The sequence below is a fragment of the Sorex fumeus genome, unplaced genomic scaffold (assembly GCF_029834395.1).
Source record: "Sorex fumeus unplaced genomic scaffold, SorFum_2.1 ptg000044l, whole genome shotgun sequence".
Taxonomy (NCBI): Eukaryota; Metazoa; Chordata; class Mammalia; order Eulipotyphla; family Soricidae; genus Sorex; species Sorex fumeus.
Genome location: NW_026606101.1, coordinates 36,562,479 through 36,583,924, shown reverse-complemented (window position 1 = coordinate 36,583,924; position 21,446 = coordinate 36,562,479). Strand labels below are relative to the sequence as shown.

General features: G+C 54.8%; 1 protein-coding gene across 5 annotated transcripts in view; it reads left to right on the top strand.

The window, feature by feature from the left end:
- The window catches only part of RRBP1 (ribosome binding protein 1), a 53,099-nt gene that overhangs the window by 18,824 nt on the left and 12,829 nt on the right, over nt 1-21,446 (top strand). For all 5 annotated transcript variants that reach the window (XM_056121503.1, XM_056121501.1, XM_056121500.1 and 2 more), the window contains exons 2-8: nt 289-442; nt 3,739-5,707; nt 15,895-16,043; nt 16,773-16,895; nt 17,758-17,910; nt 18,597-18,715; nt 19,918-20,071. In XM_056121503.1, coding sequence (XP_055977478.1) covers nt 3,760-5,707; nt 15,895-16,043; nt 16,773-16,895; nt 17,758-17,910; nt 18,597-18,715; nt 19,918-20,071 — 2,646 coding nt within the window. In that variant the 5' untranslated portion in view covers nt 289-442; nt 3,739-3,759. The remainder of the gene's footprint in view (nt 1-288; nt 443-3,738; nt 5,708-15,894; nt 16,044-16,772; nt 16,896-17,757; nt 17,911-18,596; nt 18,716-19,917; nt 20,072-21,446) is intronic.

The following is a 21,446-nucleotide window of genomic DNA, read 5'->3' as shown; positions in this document are numbered from 1 at the left end:
CTTCCTGGAAGGTCAGTTTGTGCCCCGGAAGTAGATCTGGTGACCTATTCTTTACTCTTTGTCTGTACCATGAATCCCCACCAATGTCACACCCCACTCCCACAGCCGTTGAGTATGGGGCAGCTGGTGAGTGAGGAGACCTAGACCCAGGGTGAGAATCTTTTTCTAAAGCCAACCCATTGCCATTCACCAAGGATAGGTTGGACCACATAGATTAACCAAATTATCCTGTGTTTAAAGAATTTGGGCTTCCTGTTAACGTTTGTTCCCCAACTCTGTTTCTTTTAGGAAGAGAAGAAATTCCATTGTTTCACGACCCTTTGGGTGCCAGCAAGTGTCGGCCAGTTGAGCCTGCTAGTGGTCTTGCCCTCCAGGTGACCCCTGCATCCTTCCCCTCGGAGTCCTTCACCTGTCTACTGTACACTAGAGCGTGCTCGCAACAGTAAGTACATGCTTCATAGAAGTTCCAGAATTGACAGATGTTGGTTCCTCGGGTTCCAACCATTTGTACCTGTGGATGGGTTAGGTACACCTGTGGTCTCACTTTTTGCCCACTGAGGCGCCCACTGAGGCACAGTCTTGACAGAAGGCCCTGGGTGGGGGGGGTTCTACTTGGTGTGGGGGGCATCTTTAAGACAGTGAGGCTTGCAGAAGGGAGGCTCTCAGAAAGCTGAGTTTCTTGTGTGTTTGGTTTTTGGGACCACACTTGGCTGTGCCCAGGGCTTGCTTTTGACTCTGCTCGGGGATCAGGCCCCAACCTTCTGAACTGTCTTTCGGGCCCCAGAAGGCTAATCTTGAGACTCCCTTGGGAGCGCCTGGCTGTCCCAGCTCCGCAAGTGTCTCCGTCCTCCATGCCTGTGTGGCTCCTGCTCGACGCCACAGAGCAGCAGGAAGCCTGTCTCTCCTGGCTCACGTCTCTGCTCCTCGTGTGCTCCAATCTTTGCCTGGACTCTCCGTGTCTCCCCTCCTAAGACTGGAGCTTTTCATTTTCCCGTGAAAGACTTCCTTTCAAGAAATTCTCACTTTGGAATTAGTGTTGGGAATGTCATTTCTTTTTAAAGCAGCCTGTTCTGCAAAAGGTTGGGACAGTGTCTTCATGCCACTGTCAGATATAACATTCGTGTATGCTGCAGAGCAGAAATACTGGTCTAAGCTTGCTTTTACACAGTGGTCTACTCTGAACAGAGAGTATATTTTGTATCCCCTGTTTGCCTACTTTGGGCTGGAGCCATAGCATAGCGGGTAGGGCATTTGCCTTGCACACCGCCGACCTGGCTTCAATTCCTCTGCCCCTCTTGGAGATCCCGGCAAACTACCAAGAGTATCTCGCCCACACAGCAAAACCTGGCAAGCTACCTGTGACATATTTGATACGCCAAAAACAGTAACAAGTCTCATAATTTGTTGTGAGACATTACTGGTGCTCGCTCGAGCAAATCAATGAACAAAGGAAGGACAGTGCTACAGTTTGCCTACCTTGCATAAGAGCCCAGGCCCATTTTTCAACTTTGGCTTTGCTGCCTAGACCAGGCGGCTTCCCAGTGCCTGTAGTGCTTGTCAGAGCACAGGCCTCACTGTGTGCCTGGGTCTTGCTACCCTGGAGCCCTGACCACTGGCAGAGTTGGGAAGTTCTCCAGGGTGACTGAGGCTCTGGGGTTGTATTGGAGGAGAGAGTGTTGCAGAAAATTTTTGTCTTCTGAGCAAATTGAATATTGGGATCCTCATGTAATTTGTGTATTTGAACACGTTTACACTGTGAAGTTCTCTCAGATTCTGGTAAAAGACCTGGGGTTTTAATTGGGCATCTCCACAAACAAGTGGAGGTGGACCAAGCCCCAACCATTAAAAAGAAGTTTTGGGACTGCACAGAGAGGTGTTCAGGGATCACTCCAGGTGGACTTGGGGGGCCATATGGGATGCTGGAGATTGCAACCAGCCCAGCTGCATGCAAGATAAGCGCCTTGCCCTCTGAACTATCTCTCCAGCCCCTGGCAAAGCCTTTTTATCCCCACACTCCTGACCATTGCACCGCTCCTGGGCTGAAGAGGGCCAGGTTCCTTTGCAACACTTAATCCACAGAGACATGAATGGTGAAGTCTGTATCACTGGGAGGAGCAACGAAATCAAAGTTAAAGATGTCCTTCCCGCTGGTTGGTGGGGTCTGACTTGGTCCTGCAGAACTGGGGTTTAGTCCTGAGGAAGTGAAGCCACTGCTGCAGCCGGAGGACCTGCCTTTGTGTGTAGCACATACTCAGAAGTATTTCTCCTTGGCGCTTAAACCCTTTCCTGCAGAGGATTTAAGAGGAAAGCAGCACAAAATTCTGTCTCCTACGATCAGATTAGAACCATAATGCTGAGACCTTTTAGACAATCTCCCATTTAAGTGTCTTCTCCCAATCTCAAGAGAAAAAGGAATCTCAATTTCCTAAGTGTTGAGCCGGGACTCAGCCTGCTACTGCAAATCAAGAGTTTTGGTGGGGGCAAGAGGTAACCATTTACCTCTTCCTCTCTGCTTCCCCTTTCCCTTTCCGCCTCCCCTTACCCACCCTTCTTATGCTGATGCTGTGGCTCATTCTCAAGGGAGAATGAGTTAAACTGTCCAATCTAGCTCCAGGAATGTGACATCAAAAATGAGTGTGGCATCAAAAAAAGTTGGTAAGAGTTGAGTGCATCCAAGTAAATAAGCCTCTCGGAGTCCCTCCCTGAAGCCTGATGGATTAATCAGACAAGAAGGTGTGGACCTGGATGTTTCTGAGCCTTTGGCAGGAAGGTGTGGACCTAGATGTTTCTGAGCCTTTGGACTTTGGTCCATGGGTGATGGGCAGGGTGGCTCATTCTCTTGGTTGGAATTGTGTTGTTAGGTGGTTGGGCCCCTCCCTAGGCAAGTATGGGGCTTCCTGATTCTGTCTTCCCTACTGTAGTTGCAAAACGCCACACCTAGAACCTACTAGTTGGTGGGCTTCCCAAAATGGACACGTCAGTTTCTCAGTGTGTGAACTGCAGGCTTCCTAGCTGTTTGGTAGCTATTGCTGGCAAAGGTGTTTCCCCCTTTTCAGTTGCTTTATCACTTTGCAGGATTGTAAAGCAAGGTTTCAACTCTGACTCTTAGTGGTTTATTGGCACTAGGGAATCAGGAGGTGGCAGAGGGGAGGTGGCCCATGTAGGGCCTGCTGGCCACAGTGCCTGTGGAAGAGAGTCCAGACACACTTGGTTTGGCTTGGGTGGTATTTTTTTTTTAAACCATCTGTTTCACCTGGAGGGGAAAAAAGGGCTTTTGGCCTAATGTGAAAAAAGCAAATGAGCCCTCACTAAGTCAGCTATGTCTAGGGGACATTTGCATGCTAGTTTAGGAGAGTTGTTTTTGTCAGAGTCCCCAGCAGTCCCTTCTCTGACTACCTAGCCTGCATCGTTCTCCACACATCTTGATTTGGGGTGTGACTTCTGAGACTGCTGGGTGTTCTGTGTCCCATTTCTAGACACACACGCTGTCACTCTCCGTCGAGCTTTATCTCTCAGCACTAGTATTGACTGTTCATATCTGTACAAGAGTACAAGGACTTCCCTCTAAAGAGGAGAAGGAAAGAATTTGTGATCTCAGAACTCAGTTGGGTTTGTTCCTCCGTGGCTTCATTAGTCTGAAGAATTAGTGAAACCTTAAGTTTGATGACTGTGTTGGGGATGGAACTTGTCAAAATGCCTCCGTCTCTGAAAAGTGATTTCTGTGTCTGTGTTTGGCAGGCAGAAGGGAAGCAAGCCAGGATGGATTTTTATGACACTCAAACCTTGGGAGTGGTGGTCTTCGGCGGATTCATGGTTGTTTCTGCCATTGGGATCTTTCTGGTGTCAACCTTCTCCATGAAGGAGACATCATACGAAGAAGCCCTGGCCAACCAGCGCAAGGAGATGGCAAAAACTCACCACCAGAAAGTAGAGAAAAAAAAGAAGGAGAAAACAGTGGAGAAGAAAGGAAAGACCAAGAAAAAAGAAGAGAAACCCAACGGGAAGATACCAGACCATGAATCCACTCCCAATGCAACCATCCTCCTCAAAGACACGACACGAGCTGCGGCTCCAAGCCCCCTGCACTCCCCTGTGGTTCTCACCCCAGTAGCCACCGTGGCAGCCATGCCCCAAGAGAAGCTGGCCTCTTCCCCTAAGGACAAAAAGAAGAAGGACAAAAAAGTGGCAAAGGTGGAACCAGCTGTCAGTTCTGTAGTGAATTCTGTCCAGGTTCTTGGCTCCAAGTCTGCCATCTTTGACACTGCACCCAAGGAGGTGCCTATGGTGGTTGTGTCCCCGGTGGGTGCCAAGACCTCCAGTGCACAGGGCAGAAAGGCAGAGGTAGCCCAGAACCAGGGCAAAAAGGCTGAAGGGGCTCAAAGCCAGGGTAAGAAGGCAGAGGGGGCCCAGAACCAGGGCAAGAAGGCAGAAGGCACCCAGAGCCCGGGCAAGAAGGCAGAAGGAGCTCAGAACCAGGGCAAGAAGGCAGAAGGGGCCCAGAATCAGGGCAAGAAGGCAGAAGGGGCCCAGAATCAGGGCAAGAAGGCAGAAGGGGCTCAGAACCAGGGCAAGAAGGCAGAAGGGGCTCAGAACCAGGGCAAGAAGGCAGAGGGAGCCCAGAACCAGGGCAAGAAGGCAGAGGGAGCCCAGAACCAGGGCAAGAAGGCAGAGGGAGCCCAGAACCAGGGCAAGAAGGCAGAGGGAGCCCAGAACCAGGGCAAGAAGGCAGAGGCAGCCCAGAACCAGGGTAAGAAGGCAGAAGGGGCTCAGAACCAGGGCAAGAAGGCAGAGGGAGCCCAGAACCAGGGCAAGAAGGCAGAAGGGGCCCAGAATCAGGGTAAGAAAGCAGAAGGGGCTCAGAACCAGGGCAAGAAGGCAGAGGGAGCCCAGAACCAGGGCAAGAAGGCAGAGGGAGCCCAGAACCAGGGCAAGAAGGCAGAGGGAGCTCAGAATCAGGGCAAGAAGGCAGACGTGGCCCAGAATCAAGGCAAAAAAGCAGAAGGAGCTCAGAACCAGGGCAAGAAGGCAGAGGGAGCCCAGAACCAGGGCAAGAAGGCAGAGGGAGCCCAGAACCAGGGCAAGAAGGCAGAGGGAGCCCAGAACCAGGGCAAGAAGGCAGAGGGAGCCCAGAACCAGGGCAAGAAGGCAGAGGGGGCTCAGAACCAGGGCAAGAAGGCAGAGGGAGCCCAGAATCAAGGCAAGAAAGCAGAAGGGGCTCAGAACCAGGGCAAAAAGGCAGAGGGGGCTCAGAATCAAGGCAAAAAAGCAGAAGGGGCTCAGAACCAGGCCAAAAAGGCAGAGGGGAGTCCTAAGGGTAAAAAGGCAGAGGGGGCTCAGAACCAAGGCAAGAAGGCAGAGGGAGCTCCCAACCAGGGCAAAAAGGCAGAGGGGGCTCAGAATCAGGGCAAAAAGGCAGATTCAGTTGCTAATCAGGGCACAAAGGCAGAAGGTGCTGGAAACCAGGGGAAAAAAGAGGGGGGCTCTAATCAAGGCAAAAAGGCAGAGGGAATGCCTAACCAGGGGAAAAAGTCAGAAGGGGCCCCCAACCAGGGCAAAAAGGCAGATCCATCTGCTGGTCAGGGTAAAAAGGCAGAATCAGCTCCTGTTCAGGGCAAGAATGCAGATGTGGTCCAGAGCCAGGAGGCACTGAAGCAAGAGGCTCCTGCAAAGAAGAAATCTGGTTCAAAGAAGAAAGGAGGTGAGCCTGGTAAGCAGTTTTGAGTTCTTGTGAACCTGGGGGATAGTTGTCCTTAAGTGACTTACGATTCCCTTTGTGGAAGTCGTCTATAGCAGTCAGCTGTTGCCAAAAGGCTGCGTAACAAACATCCCAGGATACAGTACATACACCAGCAGTTGTTCTTGCTTACGCTTCTGTTCACTTAGCCAAAGGTTGACTGGTCTGGGTTGTCTCAGCTGCGTGGCTATGCTCTGCTGTAGTTTACCTGGGTTTGGCTCCTGGCTGTGCAGGTCGAGCAGAGGTCTTTTCTACATGTCCTCATTTGGGAACTCAGACTGAGGCTTCCGTGACTCATGAAGGTCAGAGATTGTGGCGGAGCTATGAAAGAGCACAGTTCAAACCGGCATATGTTGGCCAGAGAAGGCCAAGTGGCTGGGCCTGAGGCAAAGGGCCCGAAGTCTGCTGCCTCCTGCGGGAGGCATAGCACAGTGTTGGGGAACGGAGAGGTGAGAGAACATCATTCCACCATCACACACTGTTCAGCAGTCCTGTGACTACTTGGTGACTCTGAATCCTCTAGCCTGTTTGTTTTCTTACCTCACCTGGTGCTGTAGCATAGGTTATAGGCATTTCTGTTTGTTGAGTGAATAACGGTGGGATGATATTCTGAAGCTTTCCACATTCTTAACCCCCTGAATCCCTTCTCTCTCATCCTGGCCATTTAGTTTAACATTTACAAATGCAAATACTCCAACAAATATAAATACGCTGACATATAAATTGTTTATAATTTTGTTGATAATAGAGAATATGCATTTCCATTATCTTTTTAGTACCTATTACCATGGAAATTAGGCCCTTAAGCTCCTGTTTCCTGTATATCACTCTTGACATAGTTGATTCCATGTTTTTTTTGTTTTGTTTTGTTTTGTTTTTAATTTCAGTTTTTGACTATTAGTTGAGTTGCAGAGTTGATGGCATTGGCCCTTCAAGATAGCTGAGGAGGTTGGAAACATTTGGGCTGTGCTAAGGAAATAGCACAGGGCCCTGCATTTATCTCAGTTTCCCTCTCTGACGCCCATGAAGCTGTACTACCTTTCCTTGGATTTCTTCTCCCCTGACTTTTTGGGGGAACATCTGCTCTGATGGTCCCCCCGGAGAGGACCCGAGCTCTCTCTGTGAGAGACGCTGGGCTCCTGCGAAGGGTTATGGGCCAGCCCATCTGACCCCGCACAGGAGATGAATTTCTCAGTCTTTGAAGATCCAAACACCCAGCTTCAGCCCTGCTTCCCTAGGCCAGGGAGACAGTGCCCACCCTGTCCTCGTGGTGCCATCCTTGATGCAGGGCCAGGGGCCTCTGAGACTAGAATGCAGCGTGGGTTCTGCTTCTCCCTAAAAGGCCCTGAAGCCTTTTAAAGAGCCTTTCTGAAGGGAAGACCCCACATTGTGCCCAGTGTGACCCCCAGTGGCAGTTCTCCTGAGGTGTGTGTGTAGCACATGGTGATCTGAACAGAAAACAGAAATCCTTGGTCCTCGACTAAGAAGAACCATTAGAGATAATATGGCTGTCAGTCCCACGATAACTTGGTGGGGTTTTTTAACCACTCTTCCAAAATTGTAGTGAGCTATTTCCCTCCCCTCTCCACCCCCTACACATATACGCTTTGAAAAATATTATTTGAAAGGTCGCATTTGGGGATGGGGGAAATCCATTCCATCTAGGAACCATCAGGAATGATCCCTGGCACAGAGCTAGGAGTAAGCCCCGAGCACCAGCAGGTGTGGCCCCAAAACCAAGAAAGAAAAAAGAAAAACCAGTATTTCTTGAGTAGAGTTTCACATCTTTTGGTCAGCCAGTCATGTGTGTTGTGGAGACTTATTCCCAGTCTGTTGGAATTCCACGGAGAGTGCTAGCTGGTGACCATCCTGAACCCCGCGTAACCCCTGGGAGAGGGGGTGTCAGTGCATTATCTAGGTGAATGCCGAGTCTGTGATCATGGCCATATGCTCAAAGGGGTTCCCCCTAAAAGGGGGAGCACGGATGAAGCAGATCTGTTTTAGAAAGCAGGTAACACCTGGAAAACAGCAAAAGTCACCCAAACTGGTCTCTGCATCAGCCATTGTGGCCTCCATGCCTTTATCCAGTGGACAAAGCGCCATGACACGGCATTGGCGGCTCAGGGCAGTATGTGTAGCCCTCTCCCCTGAAGAGGGAGTTTGTCTCTTCATCTTGTCTGAGAGCCTAGAAAATGTGGCGAAAGGCTTTGGTGCATTGGCTTCTGGCTTCCCTGAGCCTGCACTGTGGGCTGGCATCCCTGTTCCTTCCTTATACTTGGTGGATGTTTAAAGCCGTCTTCCCTCTGACCCTCCTGGACCCCCAGCTTTCTCCAGCCCACTCACCAGCCCTTGTTCCAGTGGTATAGAAATGGTGCAGAGGTTACTCTAGGGTCACACGGAAGCGCTTGGTCTTGTTGAAGACCAAGATTCTGCCCAGGTTGTTCTAAGTGGGACTGGAAATTCCCTGTTTCCGACGGATGAGGTGCTCGTAGCTTCAGGTCCACTTGAGGGTAATTGGTTACTTCTGAGTCACTGCCAGCCCAGGTGGTCGCGCTCTGCTGAATGATATGCTCTCTCCGCAGTGCTTGGTGGGCTTTCAGCAGCTTTGGCCACTCCTGCCTATTGAGGACTCTGACTTGGAGGGAGGAGTAGCAACGCGTGTGCCTTTCGCCTCGCTCTGGGTGTGTCTAAGTGCAGAGGTGCAGCTGAGGGCTGGCTGTCACAGGCTCTTCCCTTTGCTGGAAAGGCTGCAGTTGGCTCCTGGCAGCATGCCTCAACCTCCCTGCTCACCAGCCAGGTTTCTTCGTTCAGAGCTAGCCCACCTAGCTTCTCCAGCTGGAAACTGTCGACAGGACTTTCCTCTCTGGGTTCACCAGCCTGGAGCCTAGAAACACCAGGGATCCGAGGTCTGAGTTGCTGGTGGGGTCGGGGGTGATTTTCTGACCACTGGGGACCTGGGAGATGCTTGGCGACTGTATTCTGGGTCATGGACACAGACCAGGCTGGGAAGAAAGCATCCCTGAGTCCCCACTCAAGGGATCTTGAGTGGACAAAAGTTCTAGGGCTGTGACGTTCTTATGGTGGCGGTCGGAGCTGGGGCCCTGCTGCTCAGTGTGGGTGTTTGAAGCCCGTTCACTCGCACGGGGCCGGGGGGCAGGACTGAGCTGGGAGTGAGCTGAGCCTGGCTCATCCCCGACCCACGTACAGTTCTTTGAGCTCGCCAGGAGGAAGTCCTGAGCACTGCCAGGTGTGGCTCCCAAAACCAAAAAAGGCAAAGGCAAAGGTCAGCACAGGAGCAGCCTTCCGGCCACGTTTGCAGATTCGCTGGTCGCATGTGGCGATGGTGCGGGGCTTGCAGTGGAGGGCACCTGTCAGCAGGAGCCCCCGGTCACCGTGGACAGGCCTCTGCAGCTCGGTGTTGGCATCCTGGAGTCCCTACGTCCTGTTCTTTTCTCCCGTGGCTGGCCTGGGATGTGTGACGGAGCTGCACCGTCTCCGTGTGAAGTGTCCCCCAGACACAGGACTCTGCCTCATGGGCCTTGACCTGACCTGACCTGTCACCCAGTTAGCCCGGCAGGGTCCCGGCTCAGAGGACCTGCGGGTGCCAGGCAGGTGTGCAGGCAGCACTGGACATGCTTCTGCAGGCCCAACTTGGAGCGATCCCAAAACTTCTGATCTGATTTTCCTGCAAGAGTAAATTGGAGCTAGGCGACAGGTTTTTACTGCTTGTCTGTGGCCAGATTTGACAGTGAACACCTGCCTTCCTAATCCTGGCTTTTTAAATTGACTATTGTAAAAATACGCACTTCCAGTAAACAGAATGCAAACTGGAGAAACACAGAAGGTGAGAATTGGAAAGTCCCCTCCCTCCTCACCGAAGTCCTGGCCCCTCCCTGCTTCCTAGTGAGCGCTCCAGAGCTGCTTTGCTTGTTCTCCACGATACACCGGAACCAGCTTCCCGGGTCCTGGTGCCCTCTTTCCCCAATCCGAGTAGGGTCCTGGCACCCTCTTTCCTTAGTCATGAGGGTGTCCTGGTACCCGCTTTCCCTAGTCATGGGGGGATCCTGGTGCCCTCTTTCAGGGCATTGCACAACCTCATATTCCCAGCTTGAGTGAGGGGTGAGTTTTTTCAGATGATGTTGGGAGTAGGCAGTATTGTCAGCTAAGACGAATGCTCCGGTGCTTCATCTGAATAGATGTGTGAGTGTTTGTGAATTTCTGTGTCCAAAGGGAGATGTGTATTGAATTTTGGAAGATAGTGCAGCAGCTCTTCAAAGACGTTACATACCTCAGGGCCCTTGCTCTGGCTACACTGCTCGGCAGGGCTGTGGAGATGGTGTGGGTTCTCGGGAGCCTTCCAGACCCAGGCAGGGAGCAGAAAGAAAACTCGATTCATGAAACCAGAGGCACCAGCTGTCTTTTCCCGGGGCCTGGAGAAGAGGGAATTCTGGGAACCCTAGGAAGTGGGACTGTCCTCGAACTGAAGCTTCTGGGGGTTTGCCGTGTGTCCGGCTGGTCACTGCTGGCTACTTCACTGGCAGTTGCTGGGGTACTTAACCATTGGTGCTCAATCAGGAGCTACGGTCTCGAATGGGAAGTGGAGCTGCAGGGCTCGGGGGTCTGTAAACCCTTACTGTGGTTGAGTCACAGCCTTGTCCCAGTGTGTGCTCCTGAGCAGGGCCCAGTGTGGGGCCCGGCGTGTCCCATCGGCCCTTTCAGGAGTGCCGCCCCCAGTTCCAGAGGAACACAGTGGTGGGCCCTGCGGTGTCCAAGGACTTAGACTTGGGGTGCAGGAGGCATGTTCTGGAAGCCCCATTGAGGGCATCAGCTCCGGCATGTCACGCTGCCATGGAGCCAGGTGGAGAGCAGGTAGGTGGCTGACAGCCATCGCATCCTGTAGGAGAGGGGAGCAGTAAGGGCTTGCTGTGCCTCCTTCCAGGGTTGCTTCAGCCTTTCTGCCTTATGGGGAGGGGTGGGTGCCGGTGCTTCCCTCTTCAGTTGCAAGCGGGTCTGACGCTGGGATCTCCCTGCACCCCTCCTCTGCGTTCCTGTGCCCCGTCTGCCTTGCGTGTGGGCTCTTAGCTTTTAAGCCGGAGGCCATCAGACCCAGGGGAGCCCAGGTGGCTCCTTGGGATCTAACCCTTTCTCAGAGGTGTTGCTGGCCCGGGGATGATGTGTTGCTGTGGTCAGACACTCAAGTTTCTGTGGAAGGAAGGGGCAGGATCATGGATTCCTCTTTACACCTTCCTTCCATCTTTCTCCAGCTTCCGTTGCTTTTTCTTTTTTCATCATGTCTTGCCTTATAAATGGAGACAGGCAAAACCTCCCATTACTTGCCCTAATGAGGCAGCTTCATTGTAACGTAGCGCATCATTTGTCCTCCGGGACATGTGAGGCCGCTGCCCCCAGTGGTGCCCAGGGCACAGCAGAAAGGAGTTTCTGCTCCTTCCTGGGGGTGAGGTTGATGCATGATGACGTCCACTACGTACCCCGCCTGTCTCCTGTAAATGGTCATAAACTGAGCAAGGCAGAAAGTTCCAGGTGGCCCCCAATTTACCCACCTGGCAGCCAGCCTCTGTGGGGCTCTGACAGGCCGCTTCTGCCTCTGCCAGAGCAAGTGGACATACAGCAGTAGGAAACACCCACAGCCTGAAAACTGGGATCATATTGTTTAGCCTAACAAGTGGGAGGCTGGGGAGGGGTCACCAGAAGTTGGGGTCTACGATTTTTTCAGGTCTTTCAAGAAAACTTCATTCAAGATGTCTGAAGTTACCCTCATTTTCATTGGCATTACTTGTTGGACCACCTTCTCCTTCCTGGTCCTGCCCCCTGCCCACTGTCCTCCTTGTGCCCTGGTCTGCCCCCAACCCCCTGACTTCTGGGCTTCTTTCCCACCTGTTTAGCCCTCTGTCCTTCTATAAGGTAGATTTGTATTTTCACCAGTTTGAGAGAAGCACAAGTTAAAGCTCAGCCCTATTTCCAAGCACCCCAGACACCCCAGGGCCAGGCGTGGATCTTCATGGAACGCTGCGCCCGCCCCACCTGAGCTGTGTTCAGGCTCAGGTGGGTGTGAGTGTGTGGAGAATGTTGAGTCTCCTTCTAATCAGCCTTCGTTTCTCAGGCTCGGAAGCTTGGAAGGAAACACCTGAGCTTTAGGGCCCTTACTCATTTTCTGTGTAAGTTCTTTAAGCCAAGCTTCTTCTTGTTAAAAAGAGAAGACCAAGAGCACTCCCTCGGGAAGCAAGCCAAGTGTCAGTGTGGCCCTGCCACGTTTCAGAGAAGCGGCCAGAGGAATCTGCCAGGAACTTCCTGTCAGTACCTTCAGATAAGTCTGCTCTGGGGCCCCCGTTGCCGTGATGAGGAAGCCCATGGTTACACATCTCCTGTCTTTCCTGCAGGCCTCAGGTAAAATCTCCATCGTCATTTAAGATGTGTTCTCCTTGGACCAGCCTGCATGCATGCCTGAGGAAGCCAAGGATGGCTCTTGCCCAGTGATCCTCCAGGAGTTGTCTCTTGTTAAAAGAGAATACTGTGATGTGATGGTTTTGGGTTTTGTTTTGTTTTTTAAGACATCAAATTGATTGTTGAAATTTGGAGAGTGGGGGGTGAAAGAACCAAAAGAATAACAAAAATAAAGGCATTTGATCATAGGATTTAAACATTTCATTAGACATCATTAAACACACAGCCTTTTGGATGACTTTGAGCAGATAACTTTTTCTCTCTGAAGGAAAAGGCCTGACTGAGTAGGCCTCCAATAAGGACGTTCTTGAGGTTGCTTGTTTTGGGCTCTAGGCTGCTAAAATACCAGTGATCGCTGTCTGTGGCTGTCAGGCGTCAGATGAGACCTTCCCTCAGCCTGCATCCCACCGGGAGGTAGAAACCAGTGCTCGGGCAGTGCCGGGCCTGGGGTTGTTTGCGTCATGTGCCAACGGTACAGATGAGTCCTTGGTGCCTCTGGCGAATTCTTCAAGGACCTCATTGTGGTACCTTTTCAGTAGTGTAGTAGCACCTTTAGGCCCACTGTCTGTTCATAGGGAAGCTGGCCTGTGTCCTCTGCCAACTCCTGTGGTGAAGGGGAGCCTCCCCCAGACAGGGCGTGTGTACTGCCCGTTGGGAGAGCTGAGACTTCAGTGGGGAGGTGCCATACTGGGGAATCTACTCTCAGCAGCGAGGTTGTGAGGGAGGAAAGGGTCATCATCGCATGTCCCAGGTGAGGGACCCGAGGCAGGGCGCTGGAAAGACTCTGAGCTCGGGTTCAAGTTCCAGGCATCTGGTGTGGGTGTGCTTGCGGGTGGAGGCGGCCTGCAGGCTGGCCTTGATGGTACCCCTGTGTTGGGCGGCATTCGGGGTTGGTCTGTCTCAGTGTCCTTCCTTCCCGTAGCCGTTGCTGCGAGAGCAGGCAGTCTCACTCGGACAGGTCTGTGGCTCTGAGGGTTTGGGCCCAGAAACAGCAGCGCTCTGAGGTGGGAGCGAAGAGTATGCCCCTGCAATCCTTCTCAGGAGAGGTGTCCCTGCAGTGCCTGGCTGGATGGGCTGTGGATGGGTCTGTAGCCGTGAGCTGCTGTCCAGGGCCGCCCTGATCCGCGCCTCCCCAGAGTCCAGACTCATTCTAGGCAGTGGCAGAGCCTGTCCATTCTTACTGCCCTGGGAAACTCTTCTGTCCAGGCCTAATGTTGTCAGTTTCTAAACTTTATGAAGCCTTCATCCCGCATGCCAAGGCGTATTCCTCAGAGTGGAGCATTTGCATCTGACAGCAGGGCCCCGGGGGACGATGTCTGTGGGAGGGTGTGGGTGCCCGCAGCCGTGTGGTTGAGCTGGTGCCGCTGATGTCGGGGGACATCAGCGTGACTCCCACAGAGCTCCTTAGATTCTGGTTTCTGCTTCCAAAGGGTTTCCTTTCTCTTGTGGTTTTGCTTCCTGATTTGGAGAAGGGTGAAAACAACCACAATTCTTACCTAAAATATTGAACAAAAAATGTTTAGTGCGCATGGAGAAAGCCGAGGAAGTGTTTGGGGCAGCGCATTTCGTCTGTGATAAGTTTTTATTCTGTTGTGCACTGAAGTATCTGATGAAGTCTAGAAAAACTGACATTAGAAGGGTTCTGGTGGGTTGCTCCGGGTGACAGTCAGACTGTCTCCTTGGGACAGCAGCAGCGCCCCAGGGTATGGTCTTGGGGAGAGACTTGAACCTAGTGATTCTGAGATCTCCATAGCGATTCCAGCCTGGGGTTCCGCATAGAGGCCAAGGTGTAGACCAGTTCGTTCAACTGGGGGTGCGGAGGAGTCCATGAAGAAATTAAGCTTTGCTCAGGATTGCCTTTTTTAGAAAGGGAAACAGGAAACAAATGGAATGAATCTTATTTAGTTCAGTGTTTTGTGTAACTCTGTGGACCATCATTCCCACGTGGCACGAGTAAAGCCATTGTAGGTACCGTCGTTCATTGCAGGTCTCTGACTCTGCCGCGTGCTTCTGCTTCCACACACGTCTGTCTGCACCAGCCCCATCTCTTGGGTGCCCAGTAGTAGCGTGGGCAGGAGCTTTCTCGGCCAGGGAAGGAACCCCAGTCTGCACAGGTCAGCCTGAGAGGGGAGGCTTCCCCATGCTGGTCTGTGAAGCCAATGGCCTCGGAAGACACTGCCTATAAGTATCTGGCTGTGGGCTGAAGGGGAAAATCAGGAATCCCCCAAGTGCAAGTGATAGCTGAAAACAAGGGTTCCACTTGAGTGTTGCTTTTATTTTAAGAAAAAAATACAAATCTTTTTTGTGCTCAGGATTTTCTGTAGTGTGCTTAGGATTACCATTATTAACGTTATGTTAGATACGTATTTCAGTGACAAAAAAGTTGGTTACAGGGAACATATTCCCTCCCCGACTGGTATCCATTGTGTGGCACCCACCCACTTGTGATACTAGGCCTTTTGTGTCAGTGTGGCTATTTTTAATCTCCTGCTTCGTCGAGGTAAGTAGTTTGAAAATGAAGGTGCTCATAGCAACCGCTCACCTACGTCCCACGCTCCCCTTATTAAAATATCATGCTAACTGCTTCCCCGCGTGATGAAAATATTGTGACTGGTAAGTGAAAATATTGTGACAAGTCGGTGAATTCAGGGTTTCAGAGACTCCCCATTCTCTGTCCTCAGTGAGGGGTCTTTGCGAAAAGCGCTGCTGCAGCCTGCCCCCTGGCCTTTGCTTCAGCTCAGTGAAGCAAAGTTGAGTCTGTGAGCTTTGGGCTGACTTAGGCCTCAGGACAAGGTCTTGTCTGAGTCTTAGAGTCACGCCTTGACCAAATGGAGCACCTCAACACACTCTTACTGCCTTCAGGGCTGTGGAATGGAGAGAGAGAGAGAGAGAGAGAGAGAGAGAGAGAGAGAGAGAGAGAGAGAGAGAGAGAGAGCGCGAGAGAGAGAGAGAGAGAGAGGAGTATGTGTGTGTGTGTGTAAGTGGTCAGTGAAGGGGGCAGCATCGGAGGCTTTTTAGATGTGTGGCACTTGTTGAATGACCCTGGTGCTTGAGGACCTGACTGATGGACTGAGTGGCCAGCCTGCTGTGCTGCTGTGGAGAGAGCCAGGGACCTTCCCATTCCTGAAACCCACACTGAACTGTGTTTGAGGTAGAGCAGGAGATATGGTGTCTGAAACTCAGTGTGGTTCTAGAAGCAGCTTCCTTTATCACAGACCTGCAGAGAACCGGCCTGGGCCCCTTCTTTCTTTACTTCTCCCCTGTGTGCAGGGATGTGGCTCTGTGTGTGTGTGTGTGTGTGTGTGTGTGTGTGTGTGTGTGTTTCTGGGCTGCTGGTCAGTCAGGACCTGCACACCCAAGGGCCCACACTGTGGGAGAGCCAGGTGAGCTGTGTAGGGCGGGAACTAGGCCCAAGTGGTTTTCTAGAAGAAGGAGAAATGAAAACCCTGTGGGGCAGGAGCGCCATGCTCAGTTCTGATACTGGGAGTCTGATACCACAAGGGCAGGTCCGTCTCCCCTCCCCTCCAGTCCCGGAAAGCCAAGCCTGCCGGAGACCCACGCTCATGCCCGCCGCCTTGTGGCCTTCGCGCTTTGCTCTGCAAGGTGCCCCATGGTGGCAGACAGACTGTCCACACGGCTTCATGGTCGCTGGGACCTGAGCGGTGTCTTTGCTCCTTTCCCTCCCTCTCGCTGCCTAGGGCCTGCAGACGCCGACGGCCCTCTCTGCCTCCCCTACAAGACGCTGGTGTCCACCGTGGGCAGCATGGTGTTCAGTGAGGGTGAGGCGCAGCGGCTCATCGAGATCCTGTCCGAGAAGGCTGGCATCATTCAGGACACCTGGCACAAGGTGGGCCGCCCGCTCCAAGGCGCTGCGCTCACCCTTCTTCCAGCCGTGGCTCGGGGCTGCAGCCCCCTAAGCCCCCCACTCCCCCAGAGGCCGCTCAGTCTCCTGCCATCTATGGGCTTGGAGAGTAGGGCCTGGGAGCTCGAGGAGGAGGCTTGGGGGTGGGCACCCTCCTCTCTCTGCTCTTCCTCCGGGGCTGCACCACAGACGCTCACACTGAGCTCTCCCTCAGGTGCTGCCAGAGTGGGTCAGGATCACCTCACCCCCCCCTAGAGGAAGGACCCAGCTTGGCTCTGGCCACCTTCCCCCAAATGCACGCCCCCCCCCCCCCGCCCCCGGCCAGCTTTGTACGCACAGCCATCCCTTTAACTTGGCGGGAGGCACCGTATTCCTAAAATCCACCTGAGTCCCCAAGCCTCGAGCCCAGCATAGTAGCTCCGGGTACCCCGAGACTGGAAGCCTCGAACCTAGCATAGTAACCTTGGGTACCCCGAGACCAGAAACCGGCACAGGGCCAAGTAGCTGCCCAGGGGTGCCTCTCCCCCATGGTGGGGCCCGTGCAGGGAGGATCTTGTTCCTCATAAACCCCTGCTCCCACCCTGTCAGATACTCAGCTCTGTATTGGCCCCATGTCAGAGTCTGAACACTGGGGGAGGGGTGCTGGCGGGAAAGCGCAGGAAGGTGCCGCGCGTCCGCTCCTCTGCGGAGACTCAGCCCTTTGGGCTTTTCTAGGCCACTCAGAAGGGCGACCCTGTGGCTATCCTGAAGCGCCAGCTGGAGGAGAAGGAGAAGCTGCTGGCCACAGAGCAGGAGGACGCGGCTGCCGCCAAGAGCAAGCTGCGGGAGCTCAACAAGGTAGCCTGGCCGCTCACCCGGCTCTCCTGAGGGCCCGGCTGTGGGTCGTGGTGTGGTGACCAGCAAAAGCCACATTGGGAGGTGCCCAGCTCCGGCTCGCCCCGGCACTTCCTTGGCAGCTTTGAGGAGAGGTGGAGGGCCCTTGGCTTGCTGCCCAGGACGGAGGGATAGGGCCTTGGATCCCATGGGACTGGCAGCGTGGACACCAGGCCCAGCTGAACCCACACCAAGTGCTGCGAGTGTGAGTGGGGGCCCCCGGGACCGGACACTGCAGCCTGCCAAGGGCCACTCCACCGCATCCACAGTTCTCTCCTTCCTTTCCTTCTACCATCAGTTCTGACCGAGCCTGGCCTGCGCCTGCTTGGTCCGTGCCCCTGTGCCCATAGCCATGTGTCCGTGGCTATAGCTAGGCTACAGGCCCAGCCTCCTGGAGCCTGCTGCCCCTCAGCCCGGCCCCAGTGGTGGAGGCTCAGTCGTGAAGGCAGGTGGCATTGTTGGCCCTCAGACTGAGTGTGTGCCGGGCCTGGACACCAGACGCCCAGGCAGGCCAGGGCGTGGCCATCCCTGTTGTCCTGGTGGTCCAGTGTCACCCAAGAGCTTGGTGGCTGTGCCTGTGCCCGCCCCTTCCCTGGTGCCTGGTGCCCCATGTTGTTAGGGCAGCACAGGTCTACTGTCTCCTGCTCAGGCAGGGTGGGGAGGGGAGGGGGGAAGGGGGAGGGGTGGGCTGCTGCAGGCGCCTCTGGGAGGAGGGTCTCAGGCTCTTGGCTCCAGTAGTCCCAGCTGTGCCCAGGACTGGGTGGTGCTGATCTTGGTCCCAACTGAGCAGCCCCTCACAAGCCACTCTGCCCTCTTCTTTCCCCAGGAGCTGGCATCAGAGAAGGCCAAGGCAGCCGCTGGGGAGGCCAAGGGGAAGAAGCAGCTGGTGGCCCGGGAGCAGGAGATCACGGCCATGCAGGCTCGCATGCAGGCCAGCTACCGAGAGCACGTGAAGGAGGTGCAGCAGCTGCAGGGCAAGGTGGGCGCCAGTGCTCCCAGGCATGGGACTTTGTCTGGGCTATTCAGGGACGTGCACGAGGGGTCCAGAGCACCTTCTGGGGCTAAAGGGATGGCGCACTGAGCAGGGCGCTTGCCCTGCATGTGGCTGAGCTGAGACCAATCCTCTGCACTCCGTGTGGGTTCCCGAGCACAGCCAGGAGTGAGCCCTGAGCACCCCCAGGTGTGTTCCCACAACAGATCCAGAAACTGCTTATTAAAAACTGCCTTGGTCACAAATGGCCAGTTCTGTGGCGCCTCGCCTGGGTGCCTCTGGGTCAGGTTCTCTGCCCTGGGTTGGCCTGTGTCATGGGGGCCCCTTAACCTGCCTGGCCCCTGCTCGCGGTGGGGCGTGCCAGGGAAGTTGGCGGCGAGCGGAGGCTCAGCAAGGGACTTTCTCGTGGGTGTCAGAGGCCGCAGCTCAGGACACTCGCCTGGTGACTGCAGGCAGCATGCAGTGTCCGGGAAGAGGCGAGTGGCGGGGGACCAGAGCCGTGCAGTGTGCAGGCCGTGTTTTAGGTTTACTTCTCTCCACCCCGTGTGGCAGACGCAGAGCCCGGGAAGGGGAGGGTGGGTGTGTGGCTGTCCTCGCCTGCTAACCTCCTGCCACAAGCCAGCTCTTTGTGAGGCAGCGAGCGGCCGACTGAGGCCCTGCCAATGCCTTTTCAGATCCACACTCTTCAGGAGCAGCTGGAGAATGGCCCCAACACGCAGCTGGCCCGCCTGCAGCAGGAGAACTCCATCCTGAGGGACGCCTTGAACCAGGCCACGAGCCAGGTGGAGAGCAAGTGAGTGGCCACGCGCAGGGACAGTCTAGAGGGGGCTTCAGAGCCCTGAGGCCCCTCCCCCACACTCTGGGTCCCGGGCCTCATTGTGCCTGGCCGACTGTGCTTCCGGCCTCCTGCTCTTTCCCGCATGGGTCTGTGTGGCTTGTCCTTGCTGGTGCTCAAGGCCGCGGGAGTGAGGTGAGCACTGCCTTCCTGTGCATGGGCTGCCGGGGGTCAGAGCCCTCCACAGCCTGCCTGGTGCCATCTTCTTGCTTTCCTGAGGAGGGTAGGGGGCTTGTTTTTTACTTTTTGGTTTGTTTTGGCTTTTTGCATGCCTGTCTTCACAACATCCAGACAGGAGGCTTTTTGTGAGTCCTGCTGGGGGCCCAGAGTCTGGAGGCTGCATGGACTGTCTGAGGTCAGTCTGATGTGCTATGGACAGCCGTGGACCTGAGCATCATGTTTCATCGTGGGGTGGAGGGGGCTCTCCTGGGCCTGCCTGTGCATCCTGGTCAGACACCTCCCGCTTAGAAAAGCGGATCTTGGCTTGTGTATTACCAGTCCATCAAGGCCCATTCCTTGACGTTCGAACTTCTTCCCCCACGGGGTCCTGGGGTCTTCTCTGGTCCTGAGAGCCTGGTTTCCTGAGCAGTGCTGAAGGCTCTGGGTGTAGGTGTCATGAATACATGTGAAAATCTTACTGTCTTTGTGGGATGACAGTACTTATGTTTTCCTGAATGAGAATAGGTCGATATTAAAAGAAGAAAGACTGTCCTGGGGCCAGGTGCCAATTTGGCGGTTGGGCCAAAATCTTGGAAGGGCTCTGGTTTGTGAGGTTCCTCAGCCTCCTGCTTGCCATCACACCATCGGCCAGCCAGCGACCTGGGGCCTCCTGGCTGTAAGGGCCTTCCTGAATGTGCCTCTTGGTCAGAAATGAAAGGTTCTGCCTTTGCTGCGGGTTGCCAGCCTTTTCTGGGGGGTCCCATGAGTGCTCTATCTCGTGCACCCTTTGCTCGTTGGTCTCTCTGGCCTCTGAGCCGTGCTGGTGAGGGGGCATCCTCTCCTCAGAACACGCATCACATCCCAACCTGCAGCCCCATCCGGGGCTGTGCTGACGGTGCCCGACTTGAAGGGCAGGAAGGAAGTGGGCAGCGTGCAGTCGGGGGAGCGGGGCTTGCCCTCCATCTGCCCATCAGCGTGGGGTGCTGGGGACTGTCTCGCAGGCAGAACGCAGAGCTAGCCAAGCTGCGGCAGGAGCTCAGCAAGGTCAGCAAGGAGCTGGCAGACAAGTCTGAGTCGGCCAGGCAGGAGGAGCAGCAGCGGAAGGCGCTGGAAACGAAGGCAGCCGCCTTCGAGAAGCAGGTTCTGCAGCTGCAGGTGAGTCGGGGTCAGAGCTCCCCCGCTGTCACCATGACACCTGACCCCTCTGTGTGCCGTGCCTTGTCTGACCCGGGGTCGTCCCGGCTTAGCCACAGCAGCTGCCCCCCATGGGCCTCAGCCGGGACCCTCAGCCTCGACCCAGTTAGCAGCAGAGAGAGCTTGGTGGCCTAGGATGGCTGCTTCCCAGATGGCCTGCCTGACGGCCTTTGGGGCACAAACCACCTGCTGATGGTGGGTGGTTGTTGTCACCGCCCTCTGAGTGATAGCATCACTAGGATCTGCTGTTCACGCTTAAGGAAGCTAAAGAACTGACTCTCCTCCACCCCCACCCCGTAAAGGAGAGTCTGAGCTCTCCACCTGACTTAAGAGCTGGGCGTGTCCTCCCACGCCTGCCACCAGCCTCGCCAGCCATGCCGAAAGTCCCTGTCCTCCCATGCCTGCCACCAGCCTTGCCAGCCTTACCGAGGCAGCCACTGTCCCAGGAGTCCCTCTCTCAAGGATGCCCAGGCTCCTGGGCCAGGCAGCAGGAAATGGCTCCACAGTCCAAAGGAGCAGCCGTCTCGGCAACTCTGCAGACCTCTGGACCCCCTTCTTTTGGGAGCAGACCCCCTGGCAGGGAGCAGCTTTGGGGGGTCGTGATGGTGTTGCCTGCTTTGCTGTTCCTGTGGGTTGTAGTCCCTGCAGTGGACCGGGCTTTGGACCCCTTTGCTGCCAAGTTCCTGAAGCAGAGCCGTGGTGCCAGCAGAGAGGCTGGCTTGGGTGCCAGTGGTTTAACCCACAGCTGGTTCCCGCCGGAAAGTTGCTGCCCCTTAACATGGGGGGCCCCTGGGTCCAGTTTTCATCTGCCAGTATTAGATTTTAAAGCGAGCACACAAAATGCTGTGATAAATCATGGCATTCATCTGTGCAGCAGTGACCCTTGAAATATTACTCCTGGTCCCAGTCAGCTGGGAGCCAGTTCAGAAAGGTCAGGAACCTTTGTCCTGGACCAGAGCCACACACGGCGTGCAGCTGCAGTCTGCGAGAGTACGGGACAGAGGCGCACGGTGGTTGGAGGGGGGTTGTAGTTACATGCCGTGGGCGTCACCTGCTCCCAGGTGGTTCCGTGGCTTCTAGGCCCCACGTGCTCATGCCCCTTCACTCCCCCACCCCAGCTGTGCCCCGTCCCAGCACTGGCCTGGGCCCGGCTCTCCCCCAGGAAGCCCAGCCCCAAGGACCGGGCATCGCCTGTCTGCTCATCCGGGGCTCTCCTGGGCCTGGCCGCCTCCCACCCCTTTATCTTGCTTTCCGCACCAAGGTGAGGGTGGGCAGAGCCATGCAGCTGCCTTGTCAGATGTCAGGTGCGGACAAAGAGGCATTTGGTACCTGCCGC